Below are 18,213 nucleotides of genomic sequence, written 5' to 3' on the forward strand. Positions count from 1 at the left end.
TCTCGTAAGAATCTACCAACATAGGGACGGTTCAGATTTACTTATGATTTTTAAGATGTATAATGAATTAAAAGTTGATCATTTATTTTGAAAATCGACAAAGAAAATTAGAATTTTTATGTAATTGACATCCACTAGCTCCTTTATCATATTATTCATACTACTATGTCAAGGATGTCTTGGCCTAGTGGTTAAGATTGAGGTGCTGTGAACGATAGATCATAGGTTCGAATCCTCCTCTCTTTGTTTGTACTTTGTATTGCCTTTGTGGCTCATATGGATTAAAAAAAATATTATTCATACTACATTACTACTATTACAATTGTCTGGGGTTGAGGATTTACAATTTAGAGCAGTAACCTTCTTCTTGTTTACAAAAGTGAAAGACTTGATGAAATCTATTGATGAATTTTATCATTGGATAGTGAATAAGACATCACTTAAAGGAATAATAGTTAGCAAAACAAAGTAACAAACACTCATCACTTTCTGTTTTATGGCCTGCCTCTTTAATTTAATTTAATTACCCTCCCAATCTACACAGATAATTCACACAAGAATGAGGACAAAAGTTAGAAACTCAAACCCTAATCCTAACTCTAACCCTAGAACACTAGAACTTAAGAGTAATCTCACTGCCATTACTCTCTTGATCACCATCATCTCTAAATGCTGCAAGCTTCTTTCTCTCTTCATCTTCCCCACTTTCACCTTTCCAGCTACTGCTCTCGGACTTGCCGTCTTCGATGCTTTCGGACCGGCCAGCACCGGCTCCCTGAGCATCTGATTCCGGTGAGCTTCGAGTCTGTGTGTGCGAGGCGGTTTTGTAAACATGGAGCTGGTGGTGGTGGTGATGGTGATGTAGGGCTGGGTGGTGCAGTGCTTGAGGGTGAGCTTGTGGTGGTGCTGATAGTTGTGGGTAAAAATCTGGTGGCACTGTTGGTGAACAATAGTGTGATGATACTTGACTTGTTGGGTGAGTACTATAGATTGTGGGTCCACCTCCATGCGCCGCGGCCGCTGCCGTGGCGTATTCTGGTGGGACCCATATTCCTCCTAACACAACCAGCTGTGGTGGTGGCCCTCCTGCTGTTTGGGGACTTGGGCTTGGCCTTCTTGTGTGAAGTCTATATTTCTGCATGTTGGTAAATTACAACAGTTAAAAAATAAATAGAGATTGATACATCTATCCACTGGATAAATTACCCATTAAATATTAACAGCTAAAAAATAATTACTATATGGACAATTTTTTTTTTAATAAAAAAAAACAATTTAAAGTAGCCCCAATTCAAGAATAAAAAGAGTAGAGACAATTAGTATATTATCTGCAATATTGTACAGTATAACAGCTTTGACGATGTTTATTTCATGATTGCATGCACAGAAATGAGAGATTTAGAGAGAGAAAAAGAAAAAGAGAGATCTAGAGAGAGAGAGTTTTACCTGGAGATGACTTTTCACTTCATCATTGGTGAGACCATCAACCTTCATTAACTCCCTAATTTGTTTAGGGGTAGCCACTGTTTCAATAGATAAGCAATAACCAATAATTAGCCAATTAATTAACTTCTCTTATATTGTTTCTTAAAGCTAATGATAATGACATGATTAACATTTTCTAATTAAGACATGATGATTAATTATACAACAAGGACTTGTAATTTGTAAACATCTCATCATTATGTTCTAAGTATGTAGTACTAGTACATGATGATGTTGAAATTATTATCCTTGATAAGAATTATATACCTTGAGAACCACCAAGCATTTGAAGAGCGTTGACAAATCGTCGGTGCAAGTCCGGTGACCAACACCGCCTCGCCTTCCTATTAGCCTGTGCGGTGGTGGTAGTGGTGGTGGTAGTGGTTGTCGCGGTAGGTGGTTGGCTATCTATAGCCGCCATACCAACCATGGCATTTCCTCCTTTACTAGAATTATCACTCCTTGATCCACTTAATCCATTTTCACTCTCTAATCTGTTATTATCTTCTACATCTCTTTCACTAGATGCTAGAGCCAAATCAGGAAGTGACCTTAAGCTTGAATTATCAAGGATCGAATTTCGTTCTTTTGCAAATGGAAGAAAAGCTCCTCCATTTCTTTGATTGTTGTCTAATGCAAGTTTAGGGCTGCTGATATTGAATGCATTTTCAGCTTCGGATTTAGGCAACGTTGAAGATTGTTGCTTATTCGCGTCTCCATTTGCCGGACTCCATAGTTGTGCAGATACCATCCAATTGGCTTTATCAGAAATGTTTGTTAGTTTTTGATCAGAACCTTCTAAGTTTGAATGTTTTAAGGGCATAAATTCTTCAAGAATTGGTCTTCCTCCTTGATTTCCTTTGCAAGATTGTAACTGTTGTCTTGAGGACTCCATGGCTGATGAGCAAAAATTCCCCACAAAAGGAAAAATAAAAGTTATTAATCTTTATTTTCTATTGATAGTTAATTTAGAAGAAAATTCTCAACCCTAGATAGAAACAAATTAAAGCTTTAATTATTTTTTTCCATCTGAATCAATATATCTTTTCGGAATTAAGACTTTGGCATTGTTGTTGTACGTTATATCATATATATACATGTTTCTTTTCGTGTTATTTTTGTTTGTAGATTTTGAAAATATTAAAACAAAAGTTGTATGCAATAAATAAAAATAAGAACTTTTTAATTGTCCTCAATTTTTGTGATTAAGAGGTAAAAGAACAAAAGTGTAACCAAAATTTCACAAAGAAAAAGAACAATAACCTTTTTATATATTATTGCTAGGTTTAACATTTTGATTTAAGGAAAATGATATACATAGCCCTAAAATGGAAATAAAATATTGAATCAAACATTTATTACCTCAGTTGATGTGAAGATGTGTCTTGAATTCTTAAACTGTTTTCATTTAAATAAATGTATTTAATGCTTATATTTACCGCTTAGGGCTAAATATTTTGATTTAATGGTTGTTGTTAACCTTTTATTTAATGCTCAAAATGCAATGTTGAAAAACATGCAAAAAAAAATGAGGAAAAAAGGACACAAAAAGAAGAGAATAACATGCTTATATATGCATATTGAGGTTCATTATATATACCATTGGTAAGAAGTTGCATGCAAAGAGGTAGCTCACGCTTGAAAGCATCAATCTTAAGGCGTTCTTCTTCGAGACGATTAAGGTATTCTTCAAGCTTGTGTGTTGTTTGTATGTCTGATGAGTTATTGTGATCGCCGGCGAATGATTTAAGGAGCATAGAGTAGCTTTGAGGTTTACACTCAAGGCTTAGTTCTGAAGGAGAAGCCATCATTTCACTTATGATAACAAAAACCCTAAAGTTGTACTTGTAATATAATTAAGATGAGTACAATTAGTACTTGTTGTTCTTCAACGTTGATGAAATAAGATATATGTATGTATGTATATATAAGTTTGATTTTGTGCAATAACTTTTATGTTGTGAAATGTTGAAACTCTTATAGAAATTAGAGTGAAGGAGGGGTGGTCTTCTCCTTTTGAGGTTAAGAAAGATATAGAGAGAAGAGAGAGAGGAAAAAGGGATAGGATGTTGTTTGTGAACACAAGGAGGATCAACTGCTTTTTAGAGTTGTGTTCGAGGGAGAATAAAGTGGAATTTTGGGGAAAGAGAGAGAGAGGAAAAGGAAAAGTTGAAGAGATAAAAAAGAGGGAAGGAAGGGGTGATGGTAACTTCTTGCAAAGAGCAAAGGTAAAAAAAGCTCAAATTTGTGATAAAAAACACTAATGGATAGAATACCTTATATATTCCTAAATATTTGTCTTTTTGAATTCTCGACTTTCAAGATACATGCTTGGTTATTAATATCTTTAATTAAGTATTATTAAGTTATATTGTAAAAAAGATATTTGGAAAATTTACTTTAGGACGAATGTAACATATTTTTATATAATTTTTTTCTTGTGAATTTTAACTCGAAAAAACGGGAGCAAATAATATATAGACAAAGAGATTGAATGATTGATTTATGGATGTAATACTGTAATATATGTAACTCCTTTGTAATTAATTAATTGTCAAGTTTGTTTTTTTGGTGCGAATGAGCCACAAGGACAGGAAAGAGAACCGATTTGACGATTTTTAATATAAACTAGTTATTAGGTCCAGGCTATGCCCCGGGTAAGAAAAAATTTCATTTATTAATATAATACTTTATGATAATAACACTAAATACAACATAGCCTATTGGTTAAAACTTTAGTATATGTACTTGAGGTCTCAGGATCAAATCCTATACTATACAATTTCTTAATTTTTTTATTATACATGGATTACGTGAACTAAAACTCCCTAGGAAGAGTGCCACGTGGCACATGCAGTTTTTTTGTTTCCGCACGCCTTGTGAAGGCGACGACTTTTAATATTTAGTAACAATTATCACGTTTATAGTGTAATTAATTGAACATGGTAATTTGACAAGTAAGTTAAAATGCAAAAGTCATAAAGATAAATATACTTGGTGCCTCTTTTTGAGTGTGAGAGGAGAGGGTCAGGGGAGAATCAAGAAGGGGTGTATTGACAGTGTAGGGGGTCATGTGCTTGGAGCCTTTGTTGAGATTTTTAGAACCTTTGGAGGTTCCTGTTTATCCCCTCTTTAGCTGTACGAATTTCAAAAATCACTAATTCAAAAGATGATTCTCCTTCCTCATCTCTGTTACCTTTTTCTCTCATTTTACATTTTATCTTTTCCTTTTTGTTTACCATCATTTTTATCTCACTTTATTAGGTATATTAGTATTTGACATGGTTTACAGTATTTGTTTATGTATCAACTGAATATACTGATTTTTGATAAATGTATTTTTCTTCATGCACAGCTTTTGCTATCTGATCTCTTGGTTTTTTTTAATAGAAAAATGAAAGAAGATAAGAACTTTCTCAAGAGAAATTTAATTTCTTTTTATTATTGAATTGAGCATTTCTTTTCCTAGGGTTAAGAGATGCAGAATTTTAATACATAGGTTTAGATACTATGTATTGATGAGTCATGTCATCAGTCATATACGTATTCTCATATCATACTGGACCAGCACCTCGCTCAGGTCAATCAGCCTAGCTACACAGGTCGTCAACACTTGAGAGTAGAGGGATATAAGGGAATCCCTACAACCAAGCACTACTAGGTAGTTGGGTTCGAGCTTGTGACCTCCAAGTCACAACGTGAGTTCCCCACACCTCCAAGCAAGTTTGGTTCTCTCATCGACACATGTGGCTCACGTGTTGATCTGCTACAATACTTGTACAAATTACAAAAGCATACGAAATGATCATCCTAGTGTAATGTAGCTATCAACAACAAAATTGTAAAGTAAGGTAGTTTAGGACAACAATTTTTTTATAAAGTAGTTTCTCGCAAAAACTTGAAAGTCAAAGGTAGTTTGGGACAAAAAAAATCCTTGTATTTACTAGTTTTATGTTGTTCTCTTCACATATTTTAGTTTTCAGGAATTTAGATTGAAAACTCATAAAAACATAAAATATTATTTTCTTTTCGAGTTTCTTCTAGATAAATTCTATTATTCTTTATATGGTATACTTAGAGCCTAATAGCTAGGCCAATTACAATATAGTCGTGATTCGATTATGGCATAGTTACCTATGATTTTATCAATTGATTAAGTAAATGACATTTACCTAGATAATTAAGTTTGTAACCAAATGCATATTACAACTTTGGTTGTATAATTGTATTTGTTACAAGTATTTCACCCATTCTATATCTTTTACTTTACCCCTTTGATACTCACACATGGATCAAAGAAATAATTTTTGAAGCTTTTATCAAAAGAAATTGATGAGAATCAAAAACCATCCAGAACAAGACTTTTCTTACACTTTTTTTTTTAGTTTATATTCATTCATGTGTAAAGATTGTATTACTTGAGGGGTTTAGGCCCCACGTTAAAGCAAAGTTAAAGATGAGATGGATTCGATGGTCATAATTTACAGATCATATGTTAAATTCCAAACCAAAAGGAACTTACTTAAAAAATCACAACAAACTAAAAATGAAAAAAAAAGAAATAGAAAGAAGGGCAGATGTCAGACACCTATACGGCTAAGTACTACCAGAACAAAGTATTATCCCTTACCATGATGAATTATACCTCCTCTTTTCTTTTTTAATAGTGATAGAGGGCTATTATGATCAAATTTTAATAAAATTTAGCCATAATTTTTTAATACTATAAATTTTTAAAAAAGTCATAGTTTCGTTGTTTTTGAAAATTTTATAATTTTTACAAATATATAACTCCAAATTAAGTATGTTTTTTTATATTATTACTAGGAAATATAATTGGTTTGAAGATCAACCCCTGCTAGGCTACTAGCTTGCAGGGTACACCAGTTTAGAGGCTGGATGCCCAACATATTGTTGGAATGAGAATTCGAACTCCTGGACAATGCTTTGAAATTCGAGGTGGTACTCCATTGAGCTCCCACCTCTCCCTCACCATTCAACTTTCTAGGGTTTTGCTTCACGTATTTCTAGGAATTATATATACTACATGATGCTAAGGATGTTTTATTAAACTTCTATTAAATGTTAGAACTTATGGTAAAATTATACTTTCTTCTATTTCACATATAAACATTGAAATTATTGCGGATTGATGATTAAACTCTTACATTTCAGGATATTGAATAACTAAAAACCAAAAACGCTGCCAAAGAGCATATACTATTTCATCTGTTTAATAATTTCATATGATCAATTATCTGGGTGTAGATGAGAATGGTGCTTACTGCCGAGTATCTATCAACCATTCAACTTTCTTTTTTGGTTTCAAAAGTAACATTGAGAATATATAATCTACTTGAGACATTCATTAAAAAAAGAAAGAGAATAAAATATTTTATTTGATGTAAGGAAGGAATATCTCAGTTCCAGAATTCTGAGACTGTAAATTAAGGACACACAAAGCTTAAATGAAAAGAGAGAATGGGAAAAAAACAGCCCAAAAGAATGATAAAGGAGAGGCCTTTGAAGTGAGGAATCTTCTCCTGCTACTTAAATCTTTAGTGAAGTGGGTGGGAAGGTATGCAGATTCTCTTTATAACCTCAGAATTATTATTATTATTATTATTATTATTATTATAATTATTATTATTATTATTTGTTAATATTATTATTATTTTATTTTTTAGATTTTTTTATTATTATCGCTATTATTACAATTACGATTATTATTATTATTATTATTATTATTATTATTATTATTGATAGTATTACTACTATTATTGTTGTTATTATCAGTCAAAACAACTTTTTTTGTTCTTTATTAATTGTAATATTTGAGTTTTCACGTTTGCCAATGTAAACTTTAATTAACATATTTTCTATAGGTAAAATTAATAGTCACATTATATGATTATTAATTACTCCCTTTGTAACTCAAAAAGTTACTCGATTTATTTTATTTCTATAGATAGTAGTACTCCATAATACTCCTTCATTTCTAATTGATAGATTCATCATATTGACTTTTAAACTATTTGGATATCAACCTTGACCATAGTATATTATTATTTAATTAGTATGTTTTAAAGTTTTTTTTTTATAATTTTTAATAATACATAGTTAAAGATATTAATAGTCAAAACTCTACATTAGCAAATAATCAAATATGTCCAATCAATATGATGCATCTATTAAGAAATAGAGCAAATATTTACCAATTTGAAATATTGGCTCACAATCTCTATCCACTCGTTTTTGTACTTTGTCTTTCCTTGCATAAAATTTTGTCCACAGTAATTAGAGAGTAGTGGTTTGAAATACTTGTTTGCCAGTAGTATGCAGCTACAGACCTATTTTAGCTATGAAAGCATTATGTCACTAATTTAGCTAGAGCCTTAGTTTGAAATACTCGTGACTACTACTCTTTTCGTTTCTTTTTAATTTACTTATTTTATTTTGGGAAGAATTAATAAAAAAAAATACAAGAATATGAGAGAAAAACTAAAAGTGAAATAGAGAAATTAAAAAGTGGAAAAAATATTAAAAAGTGAATGTTATGGGTGGAAAAAGATAAGAAGGTAGACGGGTCATATTATCGAGAATATAAAAAAAACATTATGTATATTGAAAAGAAATAGAAAAAAAGTGATTAGATTAAAAAGAAATTGAGAAAATTCTATTTAACTATTCCATAAATATTGAGCTACGAAATTGATTTAACTCGTTGCTATTTCCTTACTTGTCACTCATTAGCAACAAATTTGTCTTCTAGCTCAATGAACTTTTTCTTGTAGCACATAGTTATTTGTGAAACAAAAGGAGTACACAATTTATGCTAATATATTAAAAGGTGTTTCTTAATAATAAGAAAATTGTATCAGGTGGTGCTATCCTTTTGAGTTTTAGCTTCATATATGTTATGTACAATAAAAAAAATAGATTAATGCATGGTATAAAATTTGATCTGATCATGTCCCCTAAAAAAAAAAAAGATTTAATCCCATGACCTCAAGTTTGTGTACTAATGTCTTAACCACTAAATCAAATAATATTTGATATTATAATTTCAATGTAAAATAGTAATAAATGAGATATATATGTATCCGGGTTATAGTCCAGACTTAAAAACTAGTTTAAAGTAATAATATGATCTAGTCATTTAGAAAAAAATATAACGAATCAATAATATCTTCAATCTGATAGTGATTTAAACCTAAATTCAGATAAAGCTTGAAATTTATAAATTCTTGAATTTGAATTGAAGAGTATTATTGGTGAACATTCTGGATCCGGGTATAGTATTTTTCTTCTTCTTGTTTTGGGACCATACATCCATGAAGGATTGTTCATGTTATGTCTTGAATCTCAAAGTGATTTTAAGCCCACTAACACGGTCAACTATGGACTCTTTCTGCTTCTTTCTAGAAAAATTATATGCAAAGGAAAATTCTTGTACAAGCCACCTCAAGTCTTCTATGTTTCTTTGCTTCTTTTTTCTTATCTTTTTAGCTTTTCAATCCACTAAATTTGCACTCTTTGTCCTAAATTCTTTTTACAAAGGTTAATATATAGGCGTCTCGCGCACCTAACAAAAATAAATAACCTAACTAATCCTCCTAACTATGTAGTAGGGTAAGTCAGAGTTGATCCCACAGAGAGAAAGTCGTTCTATGATTAGTTCTTAAATAATGGTAAGACTAAAGAAGATTAATATCAAGAATAATGGTGAAATTAAACTATATTAATCAATATAAAAATAAAAGACTCTACAGTTAAGTATCCCCACTAGCACGAAATAATACAAAATAATTTCTACCCCAAACTAATAAATTAAATGTTCACAAGGAAAAGTACACCCTATAAAGTACCATAAACCTCTCCCGAGTATCTATGGCTTCTCTAATATGCATTCAAGCCTACTCCCGTGGAATCATGCAAATTAAAGACATTAAAACGGCACTTTAACTTCCTAACAATCCATTCTACCTACTCCCGTGGAGAACTTCATGTCCTTAATTGAAATACTCAAATCCGTCAAAATCCAACTCCCGTTGTGATCAAGACAATGGAATCATAACAATACTAGTTATCCCTAATCTAGTATTGGCATATGCACAATCAATTAAGCAAGAACAATTAAATAATTAATATGAGAATTTAAAGAAACAATCATAAATTAAATCATACTAGGGTTCAACTTAACCATAGATAAAAGAACTACTCTATCATGAAATAAAAATGAAATCTAAATCTATCAAGAAAACATAATCAAAGAAATCAACAAAAGAAACTAATAAACTCATGAATTAATGAAAATAATAAAAACTAGGGTTTACACTAAAACTAGAGAGAAAGAGAAGAAGAGGAAAAACTAAACCTAAAACCTAAAAATAACGTGAGAGGGAGGAGGAGAGAGAAAAGAATGAAAACCTTCTAAATAAATATTCAATACCTAATATGACTTGGAAAGTAATTTACAAGATAAGGAAATCTTAAATAAATCATTAATAGCGGATTAGTGATCCGCGCGTACGCGTGGCATATTCCAGCAGAAATCAGTGCAATCTTCCGAAAGGCATAACTCCTTGACTAAAAGTCTCCTCGGGCGTGCCACCTATCTTGGAAAGCTCTTCAAGTCTAGTTTCCAAATCTGCTGGAATTACTCGATTTAAGAAGCACATCAAAAGTTATGATCAGAAAGTAGACATGACTCCTTTTTCACATTTCTTCTAATGATTTTCCGCTTCGTTTTCGCTCAAATTCGTACTATAAAATATCTATGACGATCCTTATGCATTGTAGCTTCCTTCCAAGTGCTCCTAATCCTCAAGCTTAATTAATCATACTCCAAATATATCCTCAATGCCTGAAATTCATCAAAAACAAGAAAACATACCGAATAGGAGTAGAAAAATATAACTTAAGAATATAATGCATCAATGAACCTAAATATGAAACTAAATGCTCTAAAATGCAACCTAAATGCAACTAAAAACTATATATAAATATGACTTTTCAAACTCCCCCAAGCTAAACCATTGCTTGTCCTCAAGCAATAAGACATAGACATCGGAAAAGTTAGACAACCTACAATATAGGACTACAACAGGGCTAAACACTCAATTGAAAACACAAGAGATATAATCACTACATAAGCCAAGCATCGAAACAAGCTCGAACAAAGCCGCATAGCATGTCATGTATCGCAATCGACTCTCCAATCAAACCACAAACCATCTCTCCCAAACTGGATTTAACCAAACCTGCAGACCTCACTATAGTTATGTGCACTCAAATCTCTCATGTGTTTAAGGGATAATAATGACTCTCAACCTAAATCAGTCGACTCAGATGAAGCAAATATCTTTAACTTTGACTTTTTGACTCACTTAATACTCAACAATACAATACATAATGATCAAGAGGACTTTTAAGGGTTGTAATGGGGCTGAGGTTAAAGGTATGGAAATAATTTGGGAATTGTGGTGGAAAAACCAAGAAGGGGGAGCATCATATAACTGAAAACATGACCATAGAAAGTCAAACAACTCCATGCAACAACCAACAATCTCCAAATAAATCAACAACCTTTTTCACTTAAGAAACTCAATCATAACCCTATTTTATTTCACTTTATTCAAACTTTTTTTTCACTTCTTTTTCATTTCATTTTTCACCTTTTTTGTGTTTCTTATTTTTTTTTTCAAACTTTCATTTCAATTTCCAAGCTCACTAAACATACTTTTCCATCCTTCTAAACCAGAAATAGAGCACTTTAATTCAATACAAACTAAACCAAAACTAATACTCGCTCCCCCAAGCTAGGCTTGGGACAAGAATCAAATGGTCAATGGCTTGTAATGTAGGTATCAATCAAACAAAGTCAGAAAAGGCTCAGCGGGGCTAAAGGAAGGATAATATGAAAACAAGAATAACTCTGGAGCTAAGATCATCAAATGAAACGCCTCAATCATATCAAAATGTATGCACTATCAAATATCAAGGAGTACCAAGTCAAAGTCAAGATCAATGCAACAACGAGGAACTAATCACACATGAAAGAACAAACTGACACAGATACGTCAGTTTATAGGCACAAAAGCTCACTTAGGTTAAGGTGTCTGCATAGTAATGTTAAATCGAGCCAGAGAGAGATCAATCAATCTTACCACAAACAATCAATTGCGAAACAATCGTGCTATGAAGTATCATGAACAAGATGAGTGACACTTAACAAATGTAGTAAAATATCAACAAGGTTCTCAAAAAGTTTTAGCAGTAGTCCTATAGATGCAACTAAAATGAGATGAAATATGCTAATGCAACTAAGAAAGCAGTACAATTTTTTTGGTTACACGTAAACTCCCACTCCTAATAAGCAGTACAAACCGTGCAACATCCTACGAAAGCAATGAAATCTACACTAGAAAACAGTAAAAGATAGAATATTCTTCCCAAGCTAGAATTTGCAGTGTCCTCACTGCATAAACCAGTTCAGAAAAGGAACGAAAACCAACCCCTGGTCACCAAATCACCAAAGTCGCCCACCAAAAACCACAACACCACAAAAACTACACACAAATCTCGAAAATCTGGCAAACTAATAATCAATCAATGTACAAGATTCTCAACAAGATGGCATCAAAACAAACATCCAAGCAAAAATCTAAGATGAACATTAACAACAATTATAGTGAGAAAAGATGCGTACGACCCAATTAATTGGGGAAGACTCAAATATTCTCAAAAATTATGTCGCAATGCTTCACGAAGGTGAACTTGAATCAATTTGGGGCCTTCTGAATAGAATCCTATAACAATCATTGAAAAAAAAAAAAAATTAGAAACTCAAAGGAGAAAAATAATAATAAAAGAAAATTGAAAAGAAAAAGAAAAGAAGAAAAAGAAAAAAAATAAAAAGAAACAGACTAAATGATGAATACAGAAGAACAGAAAAAGAAGATGAAAGAAAGAAAGAAGAAATAAGAAGGTGCGGTAGTGCCATGAGAAGGCAGCCGTATGGAGGGTGGTAGGCCGTCGGAGCAGGTGGTGCGCAGGTGGACGGACAGACGATGGTGGCGTGGGTCGCGACTAGCGCCGTTTGGGCGGCGAGCAGGAGACATGGAGTATGCTGGTGCGATGTGGCGCGGTACTGGGCGGAAAGCGGGATGGAGGTGAACATTCCGGTGGCAGGGGCGCCGGCGAAAAGATCCGGCGCGAGTGGTGGTGCGGCCTGTGTCGCGGGATTCCGGCGAGAGTGGGAGCGTGGGGCTGTAGTGGAGATACGCGGATAGGAGAAAGGCCGGTGGTCTGGCAGTGGTGGTCGGGGATGGTGACGTCACTGTCGTCGATGATGCTCCATGTTTTTTTTTTTTTTCTTGTTTTTTTTTTTGTGTTTTCTTTAATATTCTTTTCAATTTCCACCTACAATCACAAGAACCAACAACACACCAAAAATCACACACAAAGAATGAAAAAAAAAAATAAAAAGGAAAGAAAAGAAGAAATAAACTAAGTTAAAACTCGGGTCGCCTCCCGAAAAGCGCAAATTTAAGGTCTTGCATGACCGTTTAAGATTAGTAGACCACTCATAATAGTTCAATGCTCTAAGAAGCTTATCGTATGTTCCTGCAAACATCTCAGAGCATATTATATAAGAGTAGAAAGGAAAAATGAAAAAAGTTAGTACTAAAAAATTACTAAAACTACAAAAAGAAAAATCAAACGAAAAGTTATATTTACAAGAAGAAAAAGAAAAATCGTTAGTCTTTCTACATGACTCAAAAGAAGGAAAAGAAACGAACTGTACACTATTTACATTATCATGAAAGTCATTCAAAATGGGAGAAAGAAGGAACGATGGAGGATATAATATAGGGGAAGAAAATATAATATCAAGTTGCTCAGAGAACGGAACATTAGACTCAAAAACAGTAGGTGGTACCGATAAAGACTCATAAATCACCTCACGCTCAACTTGACTTTCCTCCAAAGAGGAAATTTCAACCATGTCTTCTTCCTCCTGCAAAACATCCATCACATTAGTCGTTCTTTCAATCTTTTCATCATCCCAATAGCTCTCATTTATTATCCACCCCTCATTATCATCATAAATAAACAGATCGGGGCTAGAATTCTGAGCAGATTGACATTCAAATTGGGAAGAGGGGTCGAAACCATCTATTAATGGCACATCACAAGAAGAAAAATCATGAGAAGTAGACTGACAATTAGACCAATAAGGGGGTGGTGACATGTAAGTTTGGGGTGAAAGAGCAGATGAAGACATCTCCCACTCATAAGTATCTCTAGCCAACCACTCAATTAAATCCCAACAATAATCAGGCGATTGGAATAGAAATCCTCCATCACACCTAGATTCTACCACTATCCTAGTTTCTTCATTTAACCCCTCATAAATCACTAGGCACATATCCCATAATTCAATTCATGATTAGGACCTATAAAATCACCAAGTCTGTGATATATTTCCAAAACAATTCATTCTCATATTGAGGAAAAGAAAAAATTGCTCTAGAATTACTAGCATATACATGGGATTCACATACATATGAGGTAATTCAGGAGAACTCATGCAAAAATTGGGAGGATTTTGATATGATGCATCAAAACTGTAAACATGAGAATTCCAAAATTACTATGTTGCCTAGCAAATAATTATCCCATCATCAAAATAGCATGACTCCATGATACAAAAAAAATATAAAAAATAATAAATAAAAATATTCACAAAAGGGAAAAAAATATATACAATTTAGTCTCACCAACAATAAAAACTAACTAAAACAAAACCGTCTCCCGGCAACGGCGCCAAAATTTGTAGGCGTGTCGCGCACCTAACAAAAATAAATAACCTAACTAATCCTCCTAACTATGTAGTAGGGTAAGTCAGAGTCGATCCACAGAGAGAAAGTTGTTCTATGATTAGTCTTAAATAATGGTAAGACTAAAGAATTAATATCAAGAATAATGGTGAATTAAACTATATAATCAATATAAAATAAAAGACTCTACAGTTAAGTATCCCCACTAGCACGAAATAATACAAAATTTTCTACCCCAAACTAATAAATTAAATGTTCACAAGGAAAAGTACACCCTATAAAGTACCATAAAACTCTCCCGAGTATCTATGGCTTCTCTAATATGCATTCAAGCCTACTCCCGTGGAATCATGCAAATTAAAGACATTAAAACGGACTTTAACTTCCTAACAATCCATTCTACCTACTCCCGTGGAGAACTTCATGTCCTTAATTGAAATACTCAAATCCGTCAAAATCCAACTCCCGTTGTGATCAAGACAATGGAATCATAACAATACTAGTTATCCCTAATCTAGTATTGGGATATGCACAATCAATTAAGCAAGAACAATTAAATATTAATATGAGAATTTAAAGAAACAATCATGAATTAAATCATACTAGGGTTCAACTTAACCATAGATAAAAGAAACTACTCTATCATGAAATAAAAGAATGAAATCTAAATTATCAAGAAAAGCATAATCAAAGAAATCAACAAAAGAAACTAATAAACTCATGAATTAATGAAAATAATAAAAACTAGGGTTTACACTAAAACTAGAGAGAAGAGAAGAAAGAGAAAAACTAACCCTAAAACCTAAAAAGTAACGTGAGAGGGAGGAGGAGAGAGAAAAAGAATGAAAACTCTCTAAATAAATATTCAATAACCTAATATGACTTGGAAAGTAATTTACAAGATAAGGAAAATCTTAAATAAATCATTAATACGCGGATTAGTGATCCGCGCGTACGCGTGGCATATTCCAGCAGAATCAGTGCAATCTTCCGAAAGGCATAACTCCTTGACTAAAAGTCTCCTCGGGGCGTGCCACCTATCATTGGAAAGCTCTTCAAGTCTAGTTTCCAAATCTGCTGGAATTACTCGATTTTAAGAAGCACATCAAAAGTTATGATCAGAAAGTAGACATGACTCCTTTTACATTTCTCCAATGATTTTCCGCCTCGTTTTCACTCCAATTCGTACTATAAAATATCTATGACGATCCTTATGCATTGTAGCTTCCTTCCAAGTAGTCCTAATCCTCAAGCTTAATTAATCATACTCCAAATATATCCTCAATGCCTGAAATTCATCAAAAACAAGAAAACATACCGAATAGGAGTAGAAAAATATAACTTGAGAATATAATGCATCAATGAACCTAAATATGAAACTAAATGCTCTAAAATGCAACCTAAATGCAACTAAAAACTATATATAAATATGACTTATCAATGCATACTTACATCGTATCCATAATAGTGAATTCAAATAAGGGTGCACTCCCTACAATTTAAGAAAAATAAGTATTAGAGTTGATCAGGTCTAATATGAAACACGTACTTCTTTATCTTTGACATTTATAATTTTGAAAATAGAAGAAATGATACACCTCTACTCGTTTACATTATTACCTGTTACGTTTTTGTGTATGTATTAAAAAAAAATTATGAATGGAGTATATGCATGTTAGATTGGTTAATATATATGGTTTAGAACTTGGTGGCTTAGAGTTGTGAGAAAGTCAATCCAAAGCCTGAACATGTACAATGAGAGCCCCTCCTAAAGTTTCATTAAATATATTTAGAAAAAAGAGAGAGGGTTTAATTTCTTTTAAAATGAACTTCTTTGGTCTCTCAATACTTAAATTCTAGCTTTGGCCTTTGTAAGAACCCTGTTTGTTTCAACTTTAATGATATGAAGATAATGCACGTTGATCATGGTGTTAGTATTACCATTAGCCAAATTGGTATACAATATAGGAAACAATCTTACATCCCATGAATACATTTATACCATTATTTAAGTCACTATTGTGCTTATTAATTAAAAAAGAAAAAGTTAAACGCAGTCCTAAAACTGCATATAAGAAACTAAAAATAGAAAAAACAAACATTAACGGATCATTTATTACATAGATTAATGCAAACTTTTATCATAAATTTACAACTAATTTCCAGTTATCCACTAATGGGTCAAGTTATACAAAATTTTTATCGTAAATCCGAAAATTATTTTCTATATCATTACTTATATGGAGTCTCTAAAGTCTAAATGCACATAGTAAGCCGAATGAAGAGAATTTTAAATAATCAAGTGTCTTGGCATAATAGTTGCTCACTTTGTCCCTTAACCAATTACTCGAGGGTTCGATCCTCAACTTTTGGGAATGAAAAGAGATTTTTAACCAACCCTTTACCCTTAAGTAGAACACCCGGGGTGAAAGGATTAGTCACTGCTATAGACGGCGGACAAGATATATAGTAAACAACAGGATATATATAGAAAGCGGGGTGCAAATAATAAGTGTGATTTAATAGTCTAATTAAGAGGCGAAGAGGACCTTTCCCGTGAAAGTTAGTGAAAGAGTGCATGGGGTTGGGGTTATGAAAAAGTTTGTTAATAAGAATCGAATCTCTTTTACACCAGAGAAGAAAGGAAAGAGAGAGTGGCAATAATGAAAGCGAAGGTTGGTCGCTTTCTGAATATCAGTCTTCCAGTACAAGACTCCAACACTTTCCTTTTCTCTAGATTCTCTCTTTATTTTTCTACTGTCATTGTTGTGTTGTTTTTCATGTATGTAGCTTGGTTTTTTATCTATTTGAATGAAATGAAATACTTCCTACAGTAGTTATTATTATACTTATAATAACTTATGCATGAAAGAAGAGAAAGAAAGAAAGAAAGAAAGAAAAGTAAGATTCTCCTCGTGACACGCGTTGAGATATTCTCTCCCAATCCCATACTATCCTTCTTATGAATATCCCTTTTGTCTGCTCCTCTTAATCTGTTCTTCACACATCACAACCCTTTAATTTCTCAAACACCCTCCCTACTTCCTAGCTAGCTAGCTTGTACTTCCTTGCACTATTTGTTCTTACCCGAAAACGATCGTAACCTAACCCTCTTCGACCACTCGTCCCCTATTCAGGTTAATATGATCTAGTGGTAATATGTAGGGATGGCAATGGGACGGATTAAGTAGGAGACCCGCTCCATCTCCGTCTAAGTGGGGGCGGGGATGGGGCCGGGATTAAAATTCCGCAATGGGTGGTGGAGCGGATATGGATTTTATGCTATCCCCGCCCACCCCGCGCCACCTGCCCGCCCCACATATATATGATTAAAATTCTATTTATATACTTATATTATTAATAATTTTATTTTGCAAAATATAAATATTTGGGTATGATGTAGCAGGTACGAAGCGGGTGCAGATACCCATGCGGGTGCTGGGGGTGCGGATGAAGTGGGTACGACACGGGTATGATGCGGATACCCTTGCGGGTGGTGGGCGCAGGGGCGGCGGGGATGGGTATAAATACGTACCTGGTGGGGCGGGGATGGGTCTGGAATTTTCCCTAGCAATGGATGGTGGGGCAGGGATGGGGATCAAAATTTTATGCGGTGGAATTTTCCCCGCCCCACCCAATTGTCATCCCTAGTAATATATAATAATATAATCTAGTGGATTGAGTTGGATGACTGGATCCAGTAAATGGTAATTGTTCATTCATGTATCATTCCGAGTTATAAGCAAGTTCGGGGTAACGTTAAGTTAGGTTCACTATTGTTACATGTTCAGGTGATTATGTTCTAATTGATTAACTATTAAGTCAGATCGTATTTATATAGTGTTATTCTAGGGTTCGGGTTCAGCTAGAATTAGGTATATGT

General features: G+C 33.4%; 1 protein-coding gene across 1 annotated transcript; it reads right to left on the reverse strand.

Annotated features, from left to right (window-relative positions):
- Nucleotides 1-394: 394 nt before the first annotated feature.
- Nucleotides 395-3,559, reverse strand: LOC104902125 (myb family transcription factor EFM). The gene is made up of 4 exons (XM_010689813.4): nt 3,086-3,559; nt 1,753-2,382; nt 1,447-1,523; nt 395-1,135 (listed from the first exon to the last, which is right to left on the reverse strand). Exons 1-4 carry the CDS (start codon nt 3,294-3,296, stop codon nt 614-616), a joined length of 1,440 nt encoding a protein of 479 aa, XP_010688115.2. The 5' UTR covers nt 3,297-3,559; the 3' UTR covers nt 395-613.
- Between the last annotated feature and the right edge of the window lie 14,654 nt (nt 3,560-18,213).

The sequence above is a fragment of the Beta vulgaris genome, chromosome 8 (assembly GCF_026745355.1).
Source record: "Beta vulgaris subsp. vulgaris cultivar EL10 chromosome 8, EL10.2, whole genome shotgun sequence".
NCBI classification, from domain to species: Eukaryota; Viridiplantae; Streptophyta; class Magnoliopsida; order Caryophyllales; family Amaranthaceae; genus Beta; species Beta vulgaris.